Here is a 26,217-nt window from a genome sequence, read left to right on the forward strand (position 1 = left end):
TATCTATAGCAATACTCAATGTAATACCACTGCTGAAGTAATCTGCTGTTTTCACTTGTGCTGAAAACCTGAGGTCCACTTCCACATAAGGCAGTTGCTTAACCCCTAATCCACAGGGAGCAATCAATTCCTTTCTGGTACACATTACTTTTAAAGGTCCTAATTTTCATCTTGACCGCTTCATATATGGCAGAAAAGTGCTTTGCTGCCTGCTGCATTTCATAATCAGATGAGTCCAAAAGGACTACATCCTCCACAAAGAGCAGGATCTAATGAAGATACTTCAAGTCTAGCATTGCATTCTCAGCCTCTTTTTCCGAGAACAGCACAATAAAGAGAACATTTGGCTTATACCATGTGGCAGCTACACACACTATGGGAACTAGAAAATCCCTGCGGAAGAAACAAAAACCTTAAAACCAAAACTAAATAGGGGGAAAAATTGTAATTTGGGTGCTATCCCTATGTTCAAACAGCAACTGTTTACTGTTTGCTCTCCTAAGCGTTGATTGTCAGAATCATTAACTTGCACAATGAATAATTCTGAGCTACTTTAGCTTAGTTGAGAGCACTCCCACAAAAAATATCTAACCCTACCTTGAGTAATACTACAGAGCTGATAAATGGTCTAGCACATTAATTGGTCTAATTGCAAAATAAATTTAGCTACTAATGGACTGACCATATGTAGGTGGCAAATCCATATGGAGTAGCTACCAGCAGATGTTTTGAGCTGAATCCAATCAGACAACTTGTGTGGTAAGACTGACAGATTAAAGGTTGCCTTCCCAGGTCTGTCTCTGTGTTTAGATGTTTGTACCCATGCAGTTAGAGAAGTTGTCTTAACTTTTATTTTTGCAATCAGCAGAGTACATTTTGGATCACTGTTTGTCATGTACCTCCCTTACAATATATTTGATAAGAATACTCAATTCCAGGAGTCCAAGATTCCTAACAACTTCACCCTAAACATTCCTGAAACTGGGGTTAACCTTTAACATTATCTATTTTGTTTTACTGAATGATCATTCAAATAAAGATTTAGTAAGAAGCATTTATAGCTCAGCTCTTTAATTCTGGCAAATCTGAGTTTGGATGTTGTTTTGCTCCTGTTCATTTTAATCTCAAACTGTCTTAAACTCAAGTTCAAATTTATACTCACTGGCCACTTTATTAGGTGTAAATGGCTACTACCAGGTTGGACCCACTTTTGCCTTCAGAAATGCTATATTTTTTGTGGAATAGATTCAACAAGGTGCTGGAAACTTTCCCGGGGATTTTGCTCCATATTGACATGATAGCATCATGTAATTGCTTCATATTTGTCGGCTGCACATCCACAATGCAAATCTCCTGTTCCACCACATCCCAAATGTGCTCTATTCAATACTCTATTGGATAGAGATCTGGTGACTGTGGGGCCTTTTGAGTACAGTGAACTTTTTGCCATATTCAAGAAAAAAGTATGAGATGATTTGAGCTTTGTGATATGGCACATTATCCTGCTGGAAGTAGTCATCAGAAGATGGGTACACTGAGGTCATAAAGGGATGGAAAAGGTTAGTAACAGTACTCAGGTAGGCTGTGGTATTTAAATGATGCTCAATTGGTAGTAAGGGGCCCAAAGTGTGTCAAGAAAATATCCCCCACACCATTACACCACCACCACCATCCTGAACCATTGTTGATGTCAAATTCTGACCCTGCCATCCTAATGTCACAGCAGATAGCAAGACTCATCAGACCAGGCACTGTTTTTCCAATTTTCTATCGTCCAATTTTGGTGAATCCATGCAAACTGTAGCCTCAGTTGCCTGTTCTTAGCTGACAGAAGTGGTATCCGGTGTGGTCTCCTGCTGCTGTAGCCCATCTGCTTCAAGGTTCCATGTGTTGTGCTTTCAGAGATGCCCTTCTGTATATCTTGGTTGTAACATGTGGTTATTTGAGTTACTGTTGCCTTTCCATCCGCTTCAACCAGTCTGCTGACCTCTGACATCAACAAGGCATTTTCACCCAGAGAACTGCCGCTCACTGGATATTTTCCCTTTTGTGGACCATTCTCTGTAAACCCTAGAGATAGCTATATGTAAAAATCTAACTAGATCAGCAGTTTCTGAAATACTCAGACCAGCCTGTCTGGCACCAGCAACCATGCCACTTTTGGTCACTTAAATCACCTTTCTTCCTGATTCTGATGTTTGGTTTGAAATTCAGCAGGACATCTTGATAATGTGTACATGCCTAAATGAATTGAGTTGTTGCCATGTGATTGGCTGAATAGATATTTGTGTTTACAAGTAGTTGAACAGGTGTACCTAATTAAGTAGCTATTTAGTGTATATATTGTGGAAAGCAGCCCAGACACAGACAGGCAGACATCGTTTCAAGCACCACAACACGTTTATTTACAATACTATGTACAAGTGAAACACACACAACCCCAAAATTCCCCCAGACTCCAGGCCTTTCACAATGATGCCTCTCTCTCTTCAGGCCACCTCCTTTCCTCTCCTCCCGAGCTCCGTCCTTCTCCACTCCCGACTCAAGCCACTGCACGGAGGGAGGCAGCCCTTGTTATAATCACCCAGATGTGCTCCAGGTGCCTCCCGATAATCTTCTCCCCAGTGTGGCTGTAGTACCGGCTGTGCACTGGGAAGCACTCTGGGTGTCCCTGCTCTTCTTCCCCCAAGCACTTCCGGGTGTGGCGGAAGTGCTGAGGACCAGGGCTTTCCAGGCATCAGGGTGCCCCCTGGTGGTGACCACGGGCCCCTATAAGATTGAGCTTCCAAGCTCAGTTCTCGTGGTCCTCAAAGCCAATCTGTCTATTTTTATAGTAAAATTTGATGTTTCATTACATGGCTACTAGGAGAAGTTTTTAATTTGTGTGCAATCTATGACTATCTTTATTAAGTAACAGTATTTGTCATGGGGTGATCAAAATTTATGAAGTGTGAAAGGCTTCAGTCTACATGTTACAAAGAAAACCCATAAAGAAAATTGAAAAGGTCGGGGTAATGAAAGAATACTAATCAGTCTAATGTAGAACTTTGTTAAAGATGCTTAGTATGTGCATGACGACACTACTGACATTGCAGTTTGCAAAATATTATGGAAAAAAGTACAATGGTATTCTCATTGGTCATAATAAACACCTCTTGATTTATTCAAACATCTTTTTAAAGGAATCAATGGTGAGTATGTGGAGTGGTAAGCAGAGAAGTTATTTCATACACAGTACTGCTCTGAATTTGCTATGGTGAATATCTCATCTCTATCTTTATCACCTGAACGTAAAGAGTCATGTTGAAGTGTCTGGGTCACTTATAGTTTTAATTTCACTTCCAATGTAAGCAAATGTCTATTTTAAAAAATACTAAGACATTTTCCCTGAATTACTGATTTTTGGTTAGAAGGGAATAATTAAAAATTGATCAGCTTCAACTATTTTATCTTATTTATCTGATGTTAGTAAATGTCTTTCTTCCATTTTAAACGGTTCAGGAGATAGTTTAAGTAAATAATTACAAGATTTTAAATGCAAATCAAATACCTTTGTTGTTATTTCTCTTCATAGCTACTAATGTAACACCTAGAGCTGAAAACATAATGGTTAAACCATGTAAGTACAAATATACTTCTATTTAATCAATTTATCTGTGTATTGTAATTTCAAAAGAAAAATGAAATATTTATCGATTATTATCAGTAATTAGTTTTTATTGATATATAGCACCAAAGCATAGGACCATCTCTATAAAAAAGCAAACATAAAAAGTGGTGGAAACTGCCTGTAAAATTATGTTAAACTATTAAAAACAGGTGAAATATATTAAAGCAAAACTATACCTTCCTAAAGTATTAAAAATCTAAAGTAATATATTTTTAATGTATACATTGAATTTAAATGTGTAATTATTAATAAGATTAAATTAAAATATGAATACATTACAGAGGTTACAGAACAATTGTTTCAGCCAGGATCTGCAAAGAAAAAGTAGATAGATAGATAGATAGATAGATAGATAGATAGATAGATAGATAGATAGATAGATAGATAGATAGATAGATAGATAGATAGATAGATAGATAGATAGATAGATAGATAGATAGATAGATAGATAGATAGATAGAATCCACGCCAAAGTTTTATGAATAAGATCCATAGATAGGAGGACTAGCTGCAGACTGTTGCAACTCTTCCAGGCCAGGAGGTGGTGGCAAAGATATGAAACTTCTGACATCTAGTATCAAGCTACCCTGGAGGTCCTTTACCTCAGTATCCATACAAAGTCCTTGGGGATTGCAAATCACCCATGTGTTCAATGCAGAAAACCCTTAAATAGCTTTATAGAAGAGGCTGGGTGTATGAATGGGTATCAACAATCCAATGACTTAAGTTAAATCTTGTGTAACTGCTGGCTTATTAAGGTGGTAGTTGTAGCCAAATGCAAAGAACTTAATCAATGTTCTCCTAAGTAGGTTTTCTTTTTTGCAGTACTATCTCTTTAATTTACCAACTCTTACTTCCTGTTCTCTTTTATTTTTCCTGCTTCTCCTCAGAATCAATAGCACTTTCATAAGGAAAATAAAATTATCATATTAGTATTCTAAATTTTTATGAATTTAATGTGCTCAGTTTGGCCAGCACTGTCTGATGTTAAATTTTGTTCAAGATTTAAACAGTTTAAGAAGACTATTAGATTAACAAGTGGGCAAGACAGCACATAGATTATGAAGGATTTTATATGCTACTTTAGGTATGGATTGGAGGAAATACTTGTATCATAATTATTGAGTTTTAGATTTAGTTTACAATGTTCTTAGTGTTTTGATACTTTCAGGAAACACATTCCATTTCTCATATTAAAATATTTAAATATAGAATATCATATGTAGGACTTATCCTGCTGCTATATAGATTATTTCTCCATCATGGGAACTTTCTATAAGGGTCTACCTCTTTCCTTGTGCCATCCTGGTACTGGCTTTGCTTATGCCAGGTCTTGCCACCCAGTCATGCCTTCACATACTGAAAAAGGTTTTATAAGGAACAATTGTAAGGAACACATTACATGTCTTTGCCTGTGATTTTGAGACACTGTTTCTGTATTTTGTGTTATCTTAACTACAAACATCATTTGAAAGAAAATTCTCCCAAGTTTTTATTTTTATTAGAACTTCCTACAAGAAGGAATAATTTTTTGAATTATGAGCACCTCCTTTTTAAAGCTGAGTATTGATGATATCAAAATTATCAAGAAAGAAGTATAATTTTTAGTGGATCTAGGTTAATGTCTTTCTTTCTCCACAGCAACTAAAGGACAGCTAACACAACACAGAATTGTTTATACAAGCCCTTCAGAGCAAACTGATACATCTGGTGAGTGATATACAGCTTAGTTTTCCTTCCACACCAGTCTATTGATTAAGAAGTTATCTGAGAACCTCAGGTTTATATACCAGTTGAGAGTGCACCTCTACAAATGCACAGGATCTTTGTATTGCTATGCTGTTACATAGTAAAACACTGGCAATGTGCATGTTACTTACTTAAAAATTTCAAATTTTTAGAAGTTTATAGCATTTTCTTCCATATCAAAGTGTATGTTACCTCCTCATAGTGTTTTTTTCCACTACCTACTCATCCACTCCCTCAGTAACTACTCCTTCCATCCACTAATTTTCTGATACTATTTATTTCATTATGGGGTCATGGACTTTTGAAATCCATACCATACCATTAGGTGCAGTACAGGACCAGCCTGTTATATAGTTTGATATTCATCATCTTCTATTATAAATACATGCTATCTGCCAGCAGCAAGCCACCCATTTATGATATGGCTGAGCCTCAAGTGTGGAGAGTGTAGCAATGCTCTAACATGCAATACAGGCAGCATGAGTCAAAACAGGGTTGCAGGTTAGGATGCATACAGTGGTGTGAAAAACTATTTGCCCCCTTCCTGATTTCTTATTCTTTTGCATGTTTGTCACACAAAATGTTTCTGATCATCAAACACATTTAACCATTAGTCAAATATAACACAAGTAAACACAAAATGCAGTTTGTAAATGGTGGTTTTTATTATTTAGGGAGAAAAAAAAATCCAAACCTACATGGTCCTGTGTGAAAAAGTAATTGCCACCTGAACCTAATAACTGGTTGGGCTACCCTTAGCAGCAATAACTGCAATCAAGTGTTTGCGATAACTTGCAATGTGTCTTTTACAGTGCTCTGGAGGAATTTTGGCCCACTCATCTTTGCAAAATTGTTGTAATTCAGCTTTATTTGAGGGTTTTCTAGCATGAACCGCCTTTTTAAGGTCATGCCATAGCATCTCAATTGGATTCAGGTCAGGACTTTGACTAGGCCACTCCAAAGTCTTCATTTTGTTTTTCTTCAGCCATTCAGAGGTGGATTTGCTGGTGTGTTTTGGGTCATTGTCCTGTTGCAGCACCCAAGATCGCTTCAGCTTGAGTTGACGAACAGATGGCCGGACATTCTCCTTCAGGATTTTTTGGTAGACAGTAGAATTCATGGTTCCATCTATCACAGCAAGCCTTCCAGGTCCTGAAGCAGCAAAACAACCCCAGACCATCACACTACCACCACCATATTTTACTGTTGGTATGATGTTCTTTTTCTGAAATGCTGTGTTCCTTTTACGCCAGATGTAACGGGACATTTGCCTTCCAAAAAGTTCAACTTTTGACTCATCAGTCCACAAGGTATTTTCCCAAAAGTCTTGGCAATCATTGAGATGTTTCTTAGCAAAATTGAGACGAGCCCTAATGTTCTTTTTGCTTAACAGTGGTTTGCGTCTTGGAAATCTGCCATGCAGGCCGTTTTTGCCCAGTCTCTTTCTTATGGTGGAGTCGTGAACATTTACCTTAATTGAGGCAAGTGAGGCCTGCAGTTCTTTAGACGTTGTCCTGGGGTCTTTTGTGACCTCTCGGATGAGTCGTCTCTGCGCTCTTGGGGTAATTTTGGTTGGCCGGCCACTCCTGGGAAGGTTCACCACTGTTCCATGTTTTTGCCATTTGTGGATAATGGCTCTCACTGTGGTTCGCTGGAGTCCCAAAGCTTTAGAAATGGCTTTATAACCTTTACCAGACTGATAGATCTCAATTACTTCTGTTCTCATTTGTTCCTGAATTTCTTTGGATCTTGGCATGATGTCTAGCTTTTGAGGTGCTTTTGGTCTACTTCTCTGTGTCAGGCAGCTCCTATTTAAGTGATTTCTTGATTGAAACAGGTGTGGCAGTAATCAGGCCTGGGGGTGGCTACGGAAATTGAACTCAGGTGTGATACACCACAGTTAGGTTATTTTTTAACAAGGGGGCAATTACTTTTTCACACAGGGCCATGTAGGTTTGGATTTTTTTTCTCCCTAAATAATAAAAACCATCATTTAAAAACTGCATTTTGTGTTTACTTGTGTTATATTTGACTAATGGTTAAATGTGTTTGATGATCAGAAACATTTTGTGTGACAAACATGCAAAAGAATAAGAAATCAGGAAGGGGGCAAATAGTTTTTCACACCACTGTATGTAGGGGAGGTCACCAGCAGGTTACACAAAAAATATTTAATTGAAGTCTGCTGTAAAAGCAAGCAAAAAGCTAAGAAATACAATGTAAACAATAATAGCCCTAGTATTAGAGGTAGTAGTATTGCTACGGACATGCACAGAATGTAAGCATTAACAAAAAGATAAAACATCTAAAACAATTGGCAACAGCAGAATCAAAATACTGCCAATAAGATTAAAAAAAAGCAGCACTAGATAATTCATTTAGAGGCTTTAGCAAAGACACATAAGCAGACCTCCTCTTTTATTTCTGTTGCCCCTCCCATGGTATGACTGCAACGAGATTAGCATTGCTGTGCCACAGACTCAGATAGGTGGGGCAAGTGGTAAAAAGTAGGGGTCTAAGTTGAGCCCAAGGCCTTTACTAACACTTTCTAGTCGAATCTTAATAGAAAAAGTGCTTTATGGCATTGTCTATGGTAGCTGATGTTTGTACATTTCTAAAAGATTTTTAATAACTTTTTTTCCATGTGTGAGATGTTATGTATAGTCCTGTAACTTCCTCTACTCCTTAATATATTCAGATACGCTATGACTTTTCAGGAAGTAACTCCACTTTACTCTATATTTTTTTGTCATTTGGGTTTCTGACTCCCGTAGCTCATTTTTCAGACCTCTCAGTTATATTAATAGCATGTGTAATTTCAGTTCTTGGTACCTCTAACTTGTTCTTACTATTTTCTAGTATGCACAAGAATAAGTGGCCTCTTTTACTTCCTCCCTTTCATCATATTTCCTGGATATTGTGTTTAATATCAGTTGTTTGAATTGGCAAGTAAAACTTTTTTACAGGAATAATAAAGAGTGAAAGCAAAGATTGTATCATTGCAATCAAAAGAGTTATAAGAGAAAAGGGTATTAGAGTAAATAACTCTAGTGAAGGCAAGAAAATCTGGAAATCAAAGAGACATTTTTAGAAGACATATCTGCTCAGAGCTTAGGGCAAATTTCACTCTACTTTGCCAATAGAAGGCATTGGTATGTTTCAAACAATCCTTTATTAAATTCTTTTTGATACATATCATAATATTCATGCATTAAATGTAGGCATTTAATGCTTTTGATATCCAAAAACATTTTTCTCACATTGATATGCACTGCTAACCTGTCTAACATTGGTTACTGCCTTGTACCAGAAACTGTGTGATAGTAGGATAGCCCACACACCAACCATGATTTGGATTAAGTAGATGGATAAGCAAACTGTATGTGATTATAAATGAATGAATCAATAGGGTGAGGAAACAAAGATATAAATACCACACAATAAGGTGTCCCTAATGTTAACTAAGATATTACTGGGGGTCTGGTGACATCCAACATCAACTACAAAGTTTTGTTTTATGACAGGAAAGAACATTTCTGTCATTCTTCTTCTCTAGATGTGATTAAACAGGCTCTGAAAAAGGAAAGATGGGTGGATATTTGTGCAAGAAATGTATACAAAACTTTAATAAGCTTAATCTAATCATCAACCCTCTTTCTGCCCCTAGACATCCTTTCATTGTCAAAACTCCTGTAACTGATTTCTTGGGACAAAGCAAGGTTCTTTTTATGACTGCAGTTGTCTTTGTAACTGAAACCACACATTTAGTGTATTATTTTAGTGGTTCCAAATTCTGTTGTATTATCTGCAGTTTACATTTTGAAATGTAGGATTTAGCAAAATATCAATGTGTGATTTCTAATATGTGTTGGTCATAGGAAACCAATGAACACGTCAGAATATTCTCTATTGAAATATAGGTCTTAAAAACTAGAAGTAGGTCATGCTTGTAGTTCTCTCTTTTTTTCTTTCCATTTTTTTTAGAAAAGGATGACATTTTTTGGAAAACTCTTAATGGAATATCAACAAACAATATTGTAATACACTCAAAATTGCCACTTTTGAAGGGGCACTGCAAAATGATAAAAATTCAGCTATCAGTCAGATAAACAGAACAGGGTTGTAAAGCTGGCATTAGGAAGTGGTGAAGAGAGCCAATATCTTATAAAAAGTGATAACCTCTTTTAAACCTCACAGACCATATATTTCTTGTTATCCACTTAACTGACACATTTATGCCAGGATACTGTAAATACTTTTTCAACTGGAAATGTCTTCATTAATTGAATAAATATGGCTTGATTTATAAATCTTGTATATTTTCTTTTGTCTTTCTTTCTAACAGGAAAAAGTCATAACATATTGGAAGATAGAGGTCTGTAATTCACATTTTTTACTCAGTTTGAATAAATATGCTTATGGTTCATTGTTTTAGAGAACATTAGATGGACTTGTTTCTCTCTATAATGAAATATAATATTTGCAAGCATTTCTATTATCTTTATTTCACTTTGTCATTCTGGAGTTTAGAGAGTTAATTGATATGCAACAAAATTAATTTAAAGTCTGCAAGATAACAAAATGTGAAAAAAGTTAAGAGGTCTAAATATTTTCTAAATACAGTGTACATACTGTATATCTACTTTTTGTAGCTCATTTTCTGTTGCCCAGTATCCTGTAATGGTGCACTCTCTTCTGATTTGTCTCTTCAATCTGGTCATTCTAACACCATCGCTGTAGTTCTGGTGTAGTTTTCCTCTGTGTTGTTGTCCTAAGCTGCATGAACTTTTTGTTTTAAGTTTTATTTTTCTTCTTTAAATTATTACCAAATACTCCCATCTCTTCTTGTCCATTGCTTTTACTTTACTTTTGAAGGACCTTTCTCAGGATGCCACAATTGTCCCCACTATTATAAAACACCCATCTCCAAATATTCTGCCATTATTTTTGTACACATCCACTATATGTTTTGCAAGGCAAAGAAATGCAAAAACATAAGTATAAAGAGGTGGCACTCCAAGGGGCACCCTGAAAAATGTCCAAATGAAAATAAGAGGAAAATACAATTATATCCTCCGTCATTTCATGCTTCAGGCCTGCATAAAATTATGTTCCTTCAGAGGTGGAGCTTAGTTCTCTTCCAGATCAGGTCCAGGAATAAATTAGGACTTCCAGGGAGATGGTGGTTTAGACACCAGTGAAGCAGTGGCTAGCGGCATCGGTCACATAAGTGATGCAAGTTGTCTTACAGTACAATCTCCTGAATTCTATGTGAAATGGAAACCATGTTAGCAGTGGAATTTTACCCCTTCTCTTATGCCCATGTTTCACCACTCCAATAACTGTGAGACACTCCCAAGGCTTATGACAGTACTGTAAATCAGTAGCTGTAAAATTAATTCAGATGAGCATCCCTGGATTTTAATGGATTTCAAACCAACCCACTAGACCTCTTACTGATCATTTAAAAATAGGAAAGACCACAAAATGTGATATCAAATCTGAAAAAATGCATGTCTCTCTATTCCTAAAAAACATAATGTAAATGAACATTTATCTATTTTAACACTTGAATCTTAGACAGTCAAGTGATGTACTGTACTATTTCAGTTAAACTCAAGCACAGTCCTTTCACAAATGAGAAGATGAGAAACACTAAATTAGAGGGACCAGAAAGGACTGAGCTTAAGAGCGCCTGTCATTTCACGCTTTCTCTGTCTTTTGATTTTCAACTTCCATGTTTAATATTCCTCCACTTTGTTGCATGATGTTACCTTTATCCCTACAATAACTTCCTGCCCATCTCTCACTCTGTCATTCTCTCTTGGCAGGATACTGGGTCATTGCTGTAACACTGTGTTCATCTGCACTGGCTGTTATAATAATGTGTGTGTACCTACTTCACAGGAGAAGAGCACAGGACACAATCAAGATCCACCAAGGTCAGTCAGTCTTTATTCACTATGTGCTGTATGTGATTATTGCAAGATTCAGGTCTTGAGGGTGGCTTAGTAATGTTAATACTTTCATCATCTTCTGGTAAAGCTCTTAATCCATGTCTCTGTTATTCAACACTGAGGAAGTGATTTGTGTGTTTTCTTCTGTTTTCTATTATATGTAAAAAATCAGGAATAGTTAGCCATTAAACAGTCATTTCAGTCGTTAAGAATATTTAATGATTTACTAAGGAACTAAATCACAACAACACTCACAACTGGTAATTAAACATTTTCTGTTAAATTATTTTGTTTAAATGCTGAATGAAAACAATGCCTTTTTGTATCAAAACTTTAACAAAGGCTTCTTTTGCTTTTAATTACATTTATAATACATCAGTAAACAGGTTATTCATTGCATCGATGAATAGCCTGCTTTGCAAGTCTTATTAACACCAGAAGAAGCCTTCATTAAGGTCTTGTAAGAGTAAATGCATAACAGATGCGTTTTTGCAGTACCAAAGGATTCACATGATTTATACTTTAGAGTATGAAGACAAATGTGTTTCACTTAAATTACTTCTGACCATTCAAAACGTTCTGGTTATCTTAGTAGATCATATTGTAGTGATGAATAACCTGTTTACTGATGCATTATAAATGTAATTAAAAGCAAAAGAAGCCTTTGTTAAAGTTTTGATACAAAAGAGTATGAGTAATAGATGTATTTTTGCAATACCTAAATTAAAATGTATCCATACTTTTTTTCTTAAATTTGAGAACAGATGTCAAAAACAAACCATTCATCTACATGGGTTGTTTAGCTGAATAAACCCCCTCATTTCATATTCCTCAACAGTATCCCATATCTAGTAAAACAGTTGTAGCTCAAACTGCAGAATTTCTGATTACATAGTTTATACATTCTGCCCTTGTGTACTCTGTCCCTTATTTTAATTTTCACTGTTTGCTTACATCAGGAAAGACAGACCCTCAGAAGACATATGAAAAAAACACCAAAAACTAATTTAATTGTCTGTTTTATATTTCATTCAATTACTTCATATTGAACAATCCAAGATCTTCAAGTGTAGTATATTTGAGGCCCTTCCTACCAAGCAAGAGTCCAAAGTTGAAGAACATGAGTTTATATAGTGCCAAAGCTCAGCAGTCAATAATATGCTGTGAGCAGAATGCAATGCCATATCAACTCCTTATTGGTTAATGTGTGAAAGTTTAGATTGCAAATCATTAAATGGTTATAGCTGACAGTATTTGCTAGCCAAACACAGGAAGGTCTACAGCATATGAGAATCCCTCTGTAATGCATGTTTTATTTTTTGTGCTAGCTAGTTTAGAATCACTGTTGACTTATGGTTTTAAATTTTGTTCTAACACCAAGATAATACCAGCAGCAGTGAAGAAGAAGAAGAAACAAAATCAGAATGGCGCTGCTCTGAGGAAGAAGAAGGTCCGGCTCCAATCCAAGAAGAAACTCAAAAAGAAGGCAGCTCTTCTTTACTTAACTGTGGATTAAGAGAAATGGATTTTAATCAAACAACAATTAACTTATTTTAGAAGTTTCTGCTTTCTCTTTTATAACAGAATAAATAAATATAAAATAATTAATTTACACATTCAAAAAGATCATAAGAAAGATAAGTTTAGTAACTGGTTATGAGTTTACTTTTTAATTAGCATTTGAATCAGATATTTTTATTAAGAGCATGAGTGATGGTTGTTCATTGGACTACAGATATATCTACTGTTATATAACATGAGCCACTAGGTGGCAAACAGGTTAGCACTGATGCCTCACAGTTCCTGGGTTCAAATCTTGGCCCCATTTGATGATTTGGCAGTGCTGATGTTAGCTTTCTCTGGGTTCGTTGGTTTTCCCATCATATGCCAAAGACAGGAGAGTTAGGCTAATTGGTAAATCTAAATCACCCAGTGACATGCAGTGATGTTCATGGCTGGTGAGGCACTGACTCCTTCAGAGTCAGATTTACAAATATATGAACCCAAAAGAGTAGCTTATTCACTATTCATTTGGCAGCTTGCACATTGACTATTGGTTATGTTTCATATCTCAACAGTATTCTTTACATACACATAAAGGAGCATATTTAGCTGAGAAAGAACGTTACATTTAAAGTGACGAGAGAGAGTGGAGAGAGCGCATTTGCTCTGCACCCTTCATGTGTTCTAAATTTGCTATTGCAATTCCACGATTCATACTCATTCAATGCAAATGAAAGTACAGAGTGATGTACAAAAAAAAAAAAAAACAGATTTCAATTTTGACCTCTTTTGAAATATTTAGTTGTTTTAAAAAGCTTTTAATTCTGATGCTTTAATCAATTTTCATACAGACTGTCCAACAAAAGGATAACAAGAAAAACAAAAGAATATTTTTATTTAAGGTCAACATTTTGTTTTTAAATATTGGATTGTTTTTTTTCTTAGTCTGACCCCATTTTATATAAAATTGAAAACTGTTTATTGTCTTACCTTTATTTGTAAATGAAGTCCATGAGCCTCTTTCCCCATGAAAATCTCCACCACATTCTTGTAAAAGTCCTCCTTATTTTCCTTTAGTTTTAAAAGTCTTAATCTTCCATTTTGGCAGTCAGTCGGAACAAAAAATAAAAATAAACGGACCGCTGCAGTGCACTTGAATTTCTGATATTGCTAACTTATTAGTGCCTAGGACCTCTGCGTAGAAGACCAGCAGCAACAAGCAACTGCTAGGCTCACATGCGCCCCCTTCGGTGCGGCATGGTACTGTCTGCCTCACCTTGTGCCTTTCCACTGCTATTTTATGTCCGATCAGCAAAACTAAATATGTCACACACGTTGATTAAAGATATTAGCCAGACTGTGGAAAGTCAGGGTGTACAATAAGCATGTCTGCAAATATATTGGTGACATACAGAGAGACAGCAACAGGCATGCGCCAATTGCATGCATCAACCCAGTGTGTGAGGGATAGCGCAGTCCAAGGTGAGGCTCATTGCTGCCGCACCTCGCGTTTCTCCTCTGTATTTGATCAAGCAAGGCACAAATTCAACGATTTTGACTAAAAAATGATCAAAATTATTGGAATTATACAGAAAACAATTTATACCACCGACCAGTGGACAAATTTATTTTGTGTTATCATTATTAGTTTTTTTTACTTTTCATGGTCCTCACCTGCCTGCCTTACCACACGTCCCTGAAATCACCCCCCAAAAAAGGCGAACTGCCAGGACTTGTGCTATATATATTACACACAAAAGTTCCAGACCCCTTGATATTAAAAAAGAATATATGGGCTCTGAAAATGGATTGATTTATTACATTGAAGTAAGGTCACATCTGTTGAAGATGCAAGACTTTTTGCCAACTATAGTTCGTTTTAGGACATATTTCTTGGCAGAAAACTTTCTTTCATTTACAGTGTACAGTACTTCAGGAAGTATTGAAAACTGTGTAAAATGCTATTTTTAATAGGTTAAACTATTATCTGATGTATTGTATAATAAAATAGTGTGTCTTCAAATGGATACAAATTAACGGAAACAAAAATAGTCCGGTTTAACAAATTGTACTTCATATATTTTTCAGTATAAAAACATATTGTATATAAATAAGTTTTTTGTTATTTTATGACTGCATAAAAAATGACCAAGAATATTAAATGCCTATTGTAATATTACATGGTGTAACTGAATAGGAGCTACACATTGTGAACAAAAAGTTTTTGTGCTTGAAGGACAGTGTCCTTGAGAAAAATGAGCAGTTGCAGAGCAGTCTTTTTTGCTGTAGCATGAAAATTAAAGGCACATTATATTGGACTGCCACTGTTTCTCCTCTAGTGGGCCCCATGGTGTGAATGATTAGGTTCAGCAAAATTCTTAAAAGTGTTAAGATAAAGTCACTATGTGAAGTCGGATATATGCTAAAATAAGAAAATTGTGCAAAATATAAAATTCAATCAATATTTATTTGAGGAGAGGCAGGGAGAGAGCAAAGCCCATATAACCTTCTTAATAAAAATGCATTTAAAAACTTGACTCCTAAGTTGTAAAAAATAGCATTACTTGTTTAATTTCTCATTTTTTCCTTTTGTTATTCTTTTATAGAATTAAGAAATAATCTTTGTGGTTCCACCACTAAAGAGAATAATGTCCACATATGACCTCCATGAGCAAGCAATGCATAATATTTTCTTTAATGAAATGGTTTAAATAAAAAAAAATATTTATATATAAACCACTCATGTCTGCAAACCTGGATTTGTTTATTTTTTGTTTGTCTTTAATTTAATTCTAAGAGCTTCACTGCAAAGCTATTCATTTTAGACTGTTTACAGGATGAAAAATGAGAGCCTTCATTTTAAAATTAGTGTGCATGATCAGCATCTTTAATTTACGTTTAATATTGGTCTTCAAGATAGCAGAGAAGAAGAAGACACACACATATACAGTATATTTATCTACTCTATATACATAAAATCCTAAGCCTAAAAGTGCAACGATTTTGTGCAACGATTTTATGTAACATTTTTACATCACTTTTTTGTCACACTTTAAATCGGGCTTATTTTAAAACCTACATATATATGTTTTGCATCATTCTTTTCAGGATTTATCGAACTGCAATGTGATGTTGTTAGATTTTCAGATTTTTATTCCATTTTTAAATTATAAACTAAAAAATATCAAGAACTCACGTCCTGCGAGACGAGACTTTGTGCCAAGAGATTTAACCACGCCTGGGGCCAGAAATAAAAGACGAAGAGTAGAACAGCTGCTGTACAGGCTTTTAAATGTTCGAAGAGCCACGTGAGATGCAGGTCACGCAGCATGGCAGCAGCAGCAAGCCGGCAGCTGATCGAGCAAAAAAGGAGGTAAAAAAAAAACTGTATTTGTTTCCCATTGTATCACAGTTTAAAAGAGGGTTTCGAAGGAGCGACCACATCTCCTTGGGGTGCATTCAGCCCCCCTCTTCACAACACGAGCGGCAGAGACTTGAAGTGGCTGGTGCGTAGCGCAGGTTGGGGGGTTGGGAAGTGAAGTGAGCAGGAGGCGAACCCCCTAGTAAATATATATATATATATATATATATATATATATATATATATATATATATATATATATATATATATATATATATACGTATATACTGTATGTATATATATGTACTGTCGTGGACAACAGGCAAATTATTTGTATAGTGATGGACGGTACGTGTGGGTGGCATCCCGGCCAGTATGGGGCAAGTTTCCTTACTTGGACAGAAGACCATCCCTTCATTGGCACAATAATAGGGCAAAGATCATCCTACCTCAGCCAGAAGACAGGCAGAAGATGCTATTGCAGCAGTGGCTGCAGTGGAATCCCAGCAGGGTTGGACAAAGGAGCAATACTTGCCCCGGAAGCCAGTGCAATGGAAGGTTAGGGGAGGCATGGCAGGATTACATGCTTCTCTGACATGCTAGGTGTCTGCCTCCTTGGGTGAAGCTACCTGTACAGGCACCAGCAAGGCAAAATGGGAACTGTAGTTCCGTAAAGAAGCCTTGTTGGATTCCAGGGGTGGGATCATCAAGGAACTTCAGACTATCTTCGAAGTGCTTCCATAGGGCTATGCCCTGGCACTGTAAATACTCCCGGGTCCAACATAAAAAAGATGCTCAACCTCATCTAGTAGAGTTGGAGATGGGTGGAAGAAGGACCAAGCTCACCTGGAGGAGTGAAAGGAGAGAGAAAAAGAGAAGTAGAGGAATTGAATTGCACTGTTTGAAATTTTCAAAAAATTTTTTTAAGGTATTTTGTAAAATAAAACATATACTTGAACACAGGACTTGTGTTTGTGAGGTTGTGTCTAAGGTTTGAGTGCTGCAATGTACCCTAGTTGTCACAGTATATATACAGCTCTGACCCATTGAGGCTCCACAAGACTTCTGTAGGTGTCCTGTGGCGTCTGGCACCAAGACATTTGCCGCAGATCCTTTAAGTCCTATAAGTTGCAAGGTGGGGCCTCCATGGATCGTACTTGTTTTTCCAGCACAGACCACAGATGCTTGATTGAGAGCTTGGAAATTTGGTGGCTAAGTCAACACCTTGAACTCTTTGTTATGTTCCTCAAACCATTCCTGAACAATTTTTGCAGTGCAGCAGGGTGCACTATTCTGCTGAAAGAGGCCACTGCCATCAAGGAATACCATTGCCATGAAGGGTCTGCAACCTTCTTTCGGTACGTGGTATGTGTCAAGGTAATGTTTACATGAATGCTAGGACGAAGGTTTACCAGAATAACATTGCCCAGAGTATCACACTGCCTCCACTGGCTTGTCTTCTTCCCATAGTTCATGCTGCATCTCTTCCCCAAGTAAACGATGCACATACAGCCATCCATCCACATGATCTAAAAGAAAATGCAATTCATCAGACCAGGCCACCTTTGTCCATTGCTCCATAGTCCAGTTCTGATGCTCACATGCTTATTGTAGGCACTTTCGGCAGTGGACAGGAGTCAGCATGGGCACTCTGACCAGTGTGTGGCTACACAGCATGCTGCAATACTCTATGTGCTCTGAAACCTTTCTCTCATGCTCTTCATTAGGTTTTTGAACAACTTTTGCTACAATAACTCTTCTGTGGGATCAAACCAGATGGTCTAATCTTTGGTCTCCATGCACATTGAACACTGAGTGCCCATGACCCTGCTTCACCAGTTGTCCTTCCTGGGCCACATTTGATAAATACTAACAACTGCATACTGGGAACATCCCACAAAACCTGACATCTTGGAGATGTTCTGATCCAGTTGTCTCGCCATCATAATTTCGCTTAGAGAATTACGCTTGTCCATTTTTTCTGCTTCCAACATATCATTTTCAAGAACTGACTGTTCACTTGCTCCCTAAAATATCAGGTGACATTTTAACAAGATAATCAATATTATTTACTTAAATGGCCAGTGATTTTAAAGTTGTGGTTGATCAGTATATATATAAAAATTAAACCATGTCTCATTTTATCTGCTCAAATCCTTGTAAGTGAGCACATATATCAATAGAGTTAAACAAGCCAGTTTGAAATATAAGTGAGTTTTCATTTAATTTACTAAATTTTGTTTTTGCAAAATATTCCACTGCCGCTGTGACCCAGTCATGGTTTACTCTATTGCTGGAGGATTTCAGCTAGATAAATGTGTAAATCTAGTGAGCCTACATTATCTCACTGACATTACACTCCAGTCATGAAAGTCACAGAGAAAGTATATTCTCAAAGACGTTTTCTTATGTCATTTCTTTTGATGCCCTTGTAGAGTCTGTTAATTTTTAAGTAAATCCGTATAAATACGACTGAATGCAGTACATGAATAAAAAGTAACACAGTAGCCAAAATTTCTGTTAATGTTACAGACATAAGTGCAATGCTCCTAACACAGATCATACAGCAAAGTGCACAGTATCTGACATCATCACAATATTATTGTTTATGTAAAACAGTATATGAGACATTATGCATTACTGACATGGACAAATATCCTTGGAAAAAACTGAAAAATTACTTCTAAGCATCAAGAATTTGGAAGCTGTTGGTCACACGTGTGCTTTTTTTCTGTATTACAATTTTTCATGGCCCAAATCCTAGTTGAGATTTCCTGTAATCATTTATGTTGATGTTTTTGGTGAATCAAAGCTCAAACTATGAATTTTCAGAAACAACAAAGTTATTAACAACACTATGGAATAAACTGTATAAAAGTGTTTAGAATAAAAAGTAAGAAAATATTAATGGAAAAAAGGAGTGAAGAAAGTAGACCTTGTTAATTAATGATGAAAATCATAATTTTTAAGCTCTCTAATTTTTAACACATAAGAATACTAGTATTGTCCTATTAATATGATGTTCTGCAAATGTGATCACAATCCTAAAACAATCTATTTTTTCAGAGAAGGTATCATCATAAACATACAAGACATAATCAATTGAAAGATAAATAAGTCAATCAATCTATACATTAATTGAATTATAATGCAGGAAATAAATAAATGATGACCAATCAAGCTCAGACAAGGACTGGCATGAGCAAGAAACGAGTTTGAGGTGATTTGAGCTCTGTGACATGGTGCATTATCCTGATAGAAGTAGCCATCAGAAGATGGGTACACTGTAGTCATAAAGGAATTGACATGGTCATAAACAATACTCAGGTAGGCTGTGGTATTTAAACAATACCCAGTTGGTACTAAGGGGCCTAAAGTGTGCCAGGAATATATCCCCCACACCATTACATCACTATCACCTGAACCTGAACCTTTGATACAAGGCAGGATAGATCGGTGCTTTCAGCAGAAATCGAGACTCATCAGACCAGGCAACATTTTTCCAAACTTTTATTGTCCAGTGTTGGTGAGTCAGTGTGAATTGTAGCCTCAGTTGCCTGATCTTAGCAGACAAGAGTGACACTTGGTGTTGCCCCCAGCCTTTGTAGTCCATCTGTTTTAATGTGTTGTTCTTTCAGAGATGCTCTTCTGCATACCTCAGTTGTGACGAGTGGTTATTGGAGTTACTCTTGCCTATCTATCAGCTTGAACTAGTCTGGCCATTTCCTTCTGACCTCTGACACGAACAAGGCATTTTTGTCCAGAAAACTGACGCATACTGGACACTTTCTCTTTTTCGGACCATTCTCTGTAAACTTTTGAGATTGTTGAGCATTAAAATCCCAGTAGATCATCAGTTTCTAAAATACTCAGACCAGCCTGTCCAGCACCAACAACAATGCCATGTTCAAAGTCACTTAAATCACCTTTTTTCCCTATACTGATGCTCAGCTTGAACTTCAGCAGGTCATCTTAACAATGTGTACATGCCTAAATACATTGAGTTGTTGCCATATGATTGGCTGAATAGATGTTTGTGTTAACAAGCAGATCACAGTTGTACCTAATCAAGTAATCAAGTGGCTGGTTAATGTGTGTTTCCATCTTCTTTACCCACTTATCCAGACCAGGGTCCCAGGGCAGCAAGAGACTATCCCAGCAGTCATGTGGCTTGGAAATCTCCTGCTGCTGTTCATTTGTGCACCTTTATAGTACTTTCTATGATTGTTGTTCCGAAGACTGATTTTTGTGTTCTGTTTCTATGTTCACTACAATGGTTGTAGATCAGTGGACTGTGGAAAGAATACATTAGTATTAATATAAGGGGATATGAGTTATATTTCCTACTCAAAGTCAACTAAGTATTTATCCACATCACACAAGTTACACCGAGTATGTTGTTGCCTAGCAATGCCTTATTGTATACTTGCCCAAGAGTAATAGAGACTCAATAATTTATCCATTAATTAATAAAGCACAGCAAAAAAAAAAAAACAGAAATTCAACAAAAGCATCTGAAATGCAACAGTCAGCTTCATCACAAAATATAATATGACCTACTAGATATATTGATATATTACACATTAAAACTGCAGAGATACAGTACACCTTTGAAATTCACGGGGGTTATGTTCCTAAAGCACCGGTGAATTGTGAAAAAATGCAAATTATGGATGTGGTTAAAAAAATGCCTATTTTTATAGTTTAAACCCTAAATATGCCAAAACACTTTAATTTCATTTCAACCTCAACTTAATACATTACCTAAAATAAAGAATGTAAAGGTAAACCCATATACTGTACAGTACTGTACTGATGTGTACCCGCAGTGCTAGAATGTAAAATACCGAAGTTACCGCTATATGTACTGTAATTCATGCAAGCGCATTTTCATTGCCAGAAGCCTTAGAAGGTGCAAGGCGTTTCAACGGCATCTTGGGGCTGTAAGCCTTAAACTGCCACATACTTATGGGTTAATGCACCTGTGGACACCAAATACTTTTTTGCTGCACTTTAAGTAAACGTCACAATTCACAAAGAAAAAGTGAAATTTTAATGGAACACATTTTTTTTCATGCAAAGAGCATCACAATTACTGCACCACTGATCATTTTACACACTGCCAATGAACTGTAAAAACTATTAAAAAAAACTACAGCAACAATTTATTATTATATGTACAAGGTGCAACTGACACCATTGATGAAATTCAGTAAATCACCGAGCCAACTGCACTTGAACTGGCTGCACGTAAGCACACAGAGGTAAACGCTGATGATTGCAGGCTAGTCTAATGCAGCGGCTCAATCACAGAAACAGTGAGGCTGCAGTGCTGCAGGGCCTGGCAGTGGTCATGTGGTCACGAGCTGGCTGCTCAACGAATATACGGCACTGACTGATCAGCTCTGGCGTGCTGGTAAATTGCACTGGGAACCGACAATAGCCAGTTGTGGCATTCAATGAATGTATGTCGCCGAAAATACTCGGCTCCTACGTGCTGTCAAATGGCACTGGGAAACAACTATAGCCGGTTGCAGCAGTTTAAGGATTAAGAAGAACAAAATAGAAAATACAAGAACACTCAGCTGGAGATGCGTCACAGGGCAACAGTCAATCAGCAGCAAGAAGAAATGAATAACACTGTAGCGGTCCGGTGCAGCTAAGATTCACACTGTCGAGAAGACAGTGGTAGAGATTCCAGGGACGCACCCAGCCTTGACCTGACCCGCACACACTCACAAACAGAGACAAAAACAAAGCAAATCGGTAATCAAACAGCAAATAAAGAATGTAATGAAAACAAATGAAAATAACGATACCACCCCTGTTTCCCTTACAGGGATTATACATTAAATACAACAAAGCACCAACAAAAGACACACAGTAAAATCCATGAAAAACGGCAACGGATGAAATGTAATGATGAAGATAGATAATCCAGAGATCCGCATGTTGAATGGGAATGCAAAGATAGTCCTACCGCTAGTTACTGAAATGGTGAAGATGGGTGGAGGGGTTCAGGAGCGCTCCTTTCTTCGCAGGATGGCAATGAATCCACTTACAGTCCTCACGTACACAGGCAGATGGCAGACAATCCAGACCCCAACCACGAAACGATCCAGGACAAAACGAATAAGTACAGGTAACCCAACAGAAGGCAGGCAGAGAGACAGGAACTTGAAACACAAATTACAAAAACTTTTTTTTTTCTTTTGGTCACCGGCCCCCTTTTTAAAAGCCGCGCTGACATCCTTTGACCCCAACAGCTCCTGCACCTTCAGCAGGAAGACCAATTGGAGCCACTGCAGGGGCTGCCGGGAGTTACAGTTTCAAATTCTAGTAGGGTACGCTCTTGGATTGGCTACTTTCACCATCCCAAGCTGTGTTTTCCTCTACAGTTGCTTCCTGTTCTCTCTACAGTGCAGTATTGCCTCAAAAAAAGCCATAAAAAATTGCGGAGGATACAGTTAGGTCCATAAATATTTGGACAGAGACAACTTTTTTTTAATTTTGGTTCTGTACATTACCACAATGAATTTTAAATGAAACAACTCAGATGCAGTTGAAGTACAGACTTTCAGCTTTAACTCAGTGGGGTGAACAAAACGATTACATAAAAATGTAAGGCAACTAAAGCATTTTTTAAACACAATCCCTTCATTTCAGGGGCTCAACAGTAATTGGACAATTGACTCAAAGGCTATTTCATGGGCAGGTGTGGGCAAGTCCGACGTTATGTCATTATTAATTAAGCAGATAAAAGGCCTGGAGTTGATTTGAGGTGTGGTGCTTGCATGTGGAAGATTTTGCTGTGAACAGATAATATGCGGTCAAAGGAGCTCTCCATGCAGGTGAAAGAAGCCATCCTTAAGCTGTGAAAACAGAAAAAACCCATCCAAGAAATTGCTACAATATTACGAGTGGCAAAATGTACAGTTTGGTACATCCTGAGAAAGAAAGCAAGCACTGGTGAACTCAGCAACGCAAAAAGACCTGGACGTCCACGTAAGACAACAGTGGTGGATGATCGCAGAATCATTTCCATGGTGAAGAGAAACCCCTTCACAACAACCAACCAAGTGAACAACACTCTCCAGGGGTAGGCGTATCGATATCCAAGTCTACCATAAAGAGAAGACTGCATGAAAGTAAATACAAAGGGTGCACTGCAAGGTGCAAGCCACTCATAAGCCTCAAGAATAGAAAGGCTAGATTGGACTTTGCTAAAGAACATCTAAAAAAGCCAGCACAGTTCTGGAAAAACACTCTTTGGACAGATGAAACCAAGATCAACTTCTACCAAAATGATGGCAGGAAAAAAGTATGGAGAAGGCGTGGAACAGCTCATTATCCAAAGCATACCACATCATCTGTAAAACACAGTGGAGGAAGTGTGATGGCTTGGGTGTGCATGGCTGCCAGTGGCACTGGGACACTAGTGTTTATTGATGATGTGACACAGGACAGAAGCAGCCAAATGAATTCTGAGGTGTTCAGAGACATACAGTCTGCTCAAATCCAGCTAAATGCAGTCAAATTGATTGGGTGGCGTTTCATGATACAGATGGACAATGACCCAAAACATACAGTCAAAGCAACCAAGGAGTTTATTAAAGCAAAGAAGTGGAACATTCTTGAATGGCCAAGTCAGTCACCTGATCTTAATCCAATTGAGCATGCATTTCACTTGTTGAAGACTAAATTTCAGACAGAAAGGCCCACAAATAAACAGCAATTGAAAGCCTCTGCACTAAAGGCCTGGCAGAGCATTAAAAAGGAGGAAGCCCAGCATCTGGTGATGTCCATGAGTTCAAGACTTCAGGCTGTCATTGCCAGCAAAGGGTTTTCAACCAAGTATTAGAAATGAACATTTTATTTCCAGTTATTTAATTTGTCCAATTACTTTTGAGCCCCTGAAATGAAGGGATTGTGTTAAAAAAATGCTTTAGTTGCCTCACATTTTTATGCAATCATTTTCTTCACCTCACTGAATTAAAGGTGAAAGTCTGCACTTCAACTGCTTCTGAGCTATTTCATTTAAAATTCATTGTGGTAATGTACAGAACCAAAATTAGAAAAAGTTGTCTCTCTCCAAATATTTATGGACCTAACTGTATCTGCGGTTTCCGCTAACAGTTATTAGTTAGGTTCTAAGGAAAAATCCACGAACGACTGAGACCATAAACCCAGAACCGCGTCTTCGCGGGGGTCTATTGTATTTTTTTCATACACAAATTAAAATATTTCACTTCTGTTTTTCCTATCAGTGACCTTTTCCAACATGTTTCCCAACCAATGTTCTCTCTAAGGATTGGCCCATTGTGTGCAATTTTTTTTTTTATGTGAGCAACAAGTATTGCATATTCAATGCAAAATATCAAAAAAATAAGCTAAAAAGATAATTACATTTTTTTTACAAAAGTTTATTTCCACTGTAACCAGTAGGGAGTACCCCAAGTCCAAAATACAGACCCAAAAATACCCAACACAATTCCAATTCAAATAAACAAATTCTATTTGACAAAGACAACTCCTCCAACTGCCTCCAAACTTTGACTAATTAAAGTGACCAGCGGACTCTTTTTAAAAATCGACCTGGGAACTGCTTCCAGTCTCCTGCCCAAGACCCGTTTTTGTACTTCGATTGCCATGTCACCCTGCAGGTGTCCTAATCGGGTTGAGCCCTGAGGAATACTACCACCTGTCGTGTGGAGAAATGAACTGCTCCTGGCAAGACTGTTCACCCTGTCCTTCCATTATGTCCTCCTGGCCGGATATGAAACCTTCGTATATCCCAGCCAGGATGCCTGTCCTTCCTTCCTAAGAACTACAATACTAAAAAAAGTCACTGAATATTGACAATTTTTCTCTTATGTAATATATAAGTTATAAACTTTGTGAACATTAAAAAGAGTTTAATTTTCAAGTTCTCCAAATGCTCAGCAGGTAAATGATGCCTAGATTTTGTTTTTAAATTGTTTCTTAGACAAAATCTCTTTCACAGTCAGCATTTGATGCCTGGAATGTGCCACAAATGTTCAAAAGGTGAAATAACTCTTTGAGGTAATCATGTTGGTTAGTAAATGTAACTATATCTGAAAATATCTTTACAGTTCCAGTTTTTGATTTTCACTTAATCTGTATCTTGAACCTTGTTAAAAAGTCTAAACACAATCACATTAGCCTCTGCATAATTCTTCAAATGTTGCTTTCTTAACAGATTACATGAAGACAATTGTCTGATCAGTCCTTAACAAAATCTCAGTCAGTGTAATGTATTTCTAAGCATCATCTATACCAGTGGTTCTCAGGCCCTGTTTACGCAAGGCCCACATTAACCATTCAAACATTTTTGCGGCCCACATGTTAGCCTTCGCTGGCATATAATTTATTGCTCGTGCGTTTAGTAATTGGGGGTAAATGTTACTAATATACAGTATTATGTAATTTTTTCTTTACATGTTTAGTTGCTCATTGCTTGCTAGACAAATACAATGATAAATAGAGAGGCAACGATAATCATTATCTGGTTTATTTTATTTTCATTTACATTAGTAAAGTTGTGAAAGATGATGCTGTTTGGGCTTACATAGCATGTCAATTCTGGCTGAAATTTTTGATAAACACACTCGAAGATCATACTCCACGTTCATTCTTGACAGATATTTTGTTTTCATGGCAGTCAATGCAGAAAATGAAACCTCGCACAAATAAGTTGTTGAAAAAGGTATAAGAACTTTCATCGCTAGTGCTGACAACAACGGATATTCAAGCGAAACTATGCACCAAAAGGAAGAGATATCCATAGCAGGATCGTCAAATTTGATTTGTAATGTGCGATTGCTAGACAGCTCCGCTAATTCATCTTGTGCACGACCGGTTAATTCAAAGGATGCACACTGAAAAGGATTACGAATCCAGTCAAAAGCTTCAATGTCTTCGGACATTAAGTATTTGTCAAAATATTCAGCAAGAGA

General features: G+C 37.2%; 1 protein-coding gene across 1 annotated transcript in view; it reads left to right on the forward strand.

Moving 5' to 3' along the window:
- Positions 1 to 9,881, forward strand: part of cd27 (CD27 molecule) — a 30,342-nt gene extending 20,461 nt beyond the window's left edge. The window contains exons 4-6 of the mRNA XM_028810009.2: positions 3,575 to 3,619; positions 5,312 to 5,380; positions 9,765 to 9,881. Of these exons, the coding sequence (XP_028665842.2) occupies positions 3,575 to 3,619; positions 5,312 to 5,380; positions 9,765 to 9,802 (152 nt within the window). The 3' untranslated portion in view covers positions 9,803 to 9,881. The remainder of the gene's footprint in view (positions 1 to 3,574; positions 3,620 to 5,311; positions 5,381 to 9,764) is intronic.
- The last annotated feature ends 16,336 nt before the right edge of the window (positions 9,882 to 26,217 follow it).

The sequence above is a fragment of the Erpetoichthys calabaricus genome, chromosome 9 (genome assembly GCF_900747795.2).
Source record: "Erpetoichthys calabaricus chromosome 9, fErpCal1.3, whole genome shotgun sequence".
NCBI classification, from domain to species: Eukaryota; Metazoa; Chordata; class Cladistia; order Polypteriformes; family Polypteridae; genus Erpetoichthys; species Erpetoichthys calabaricus.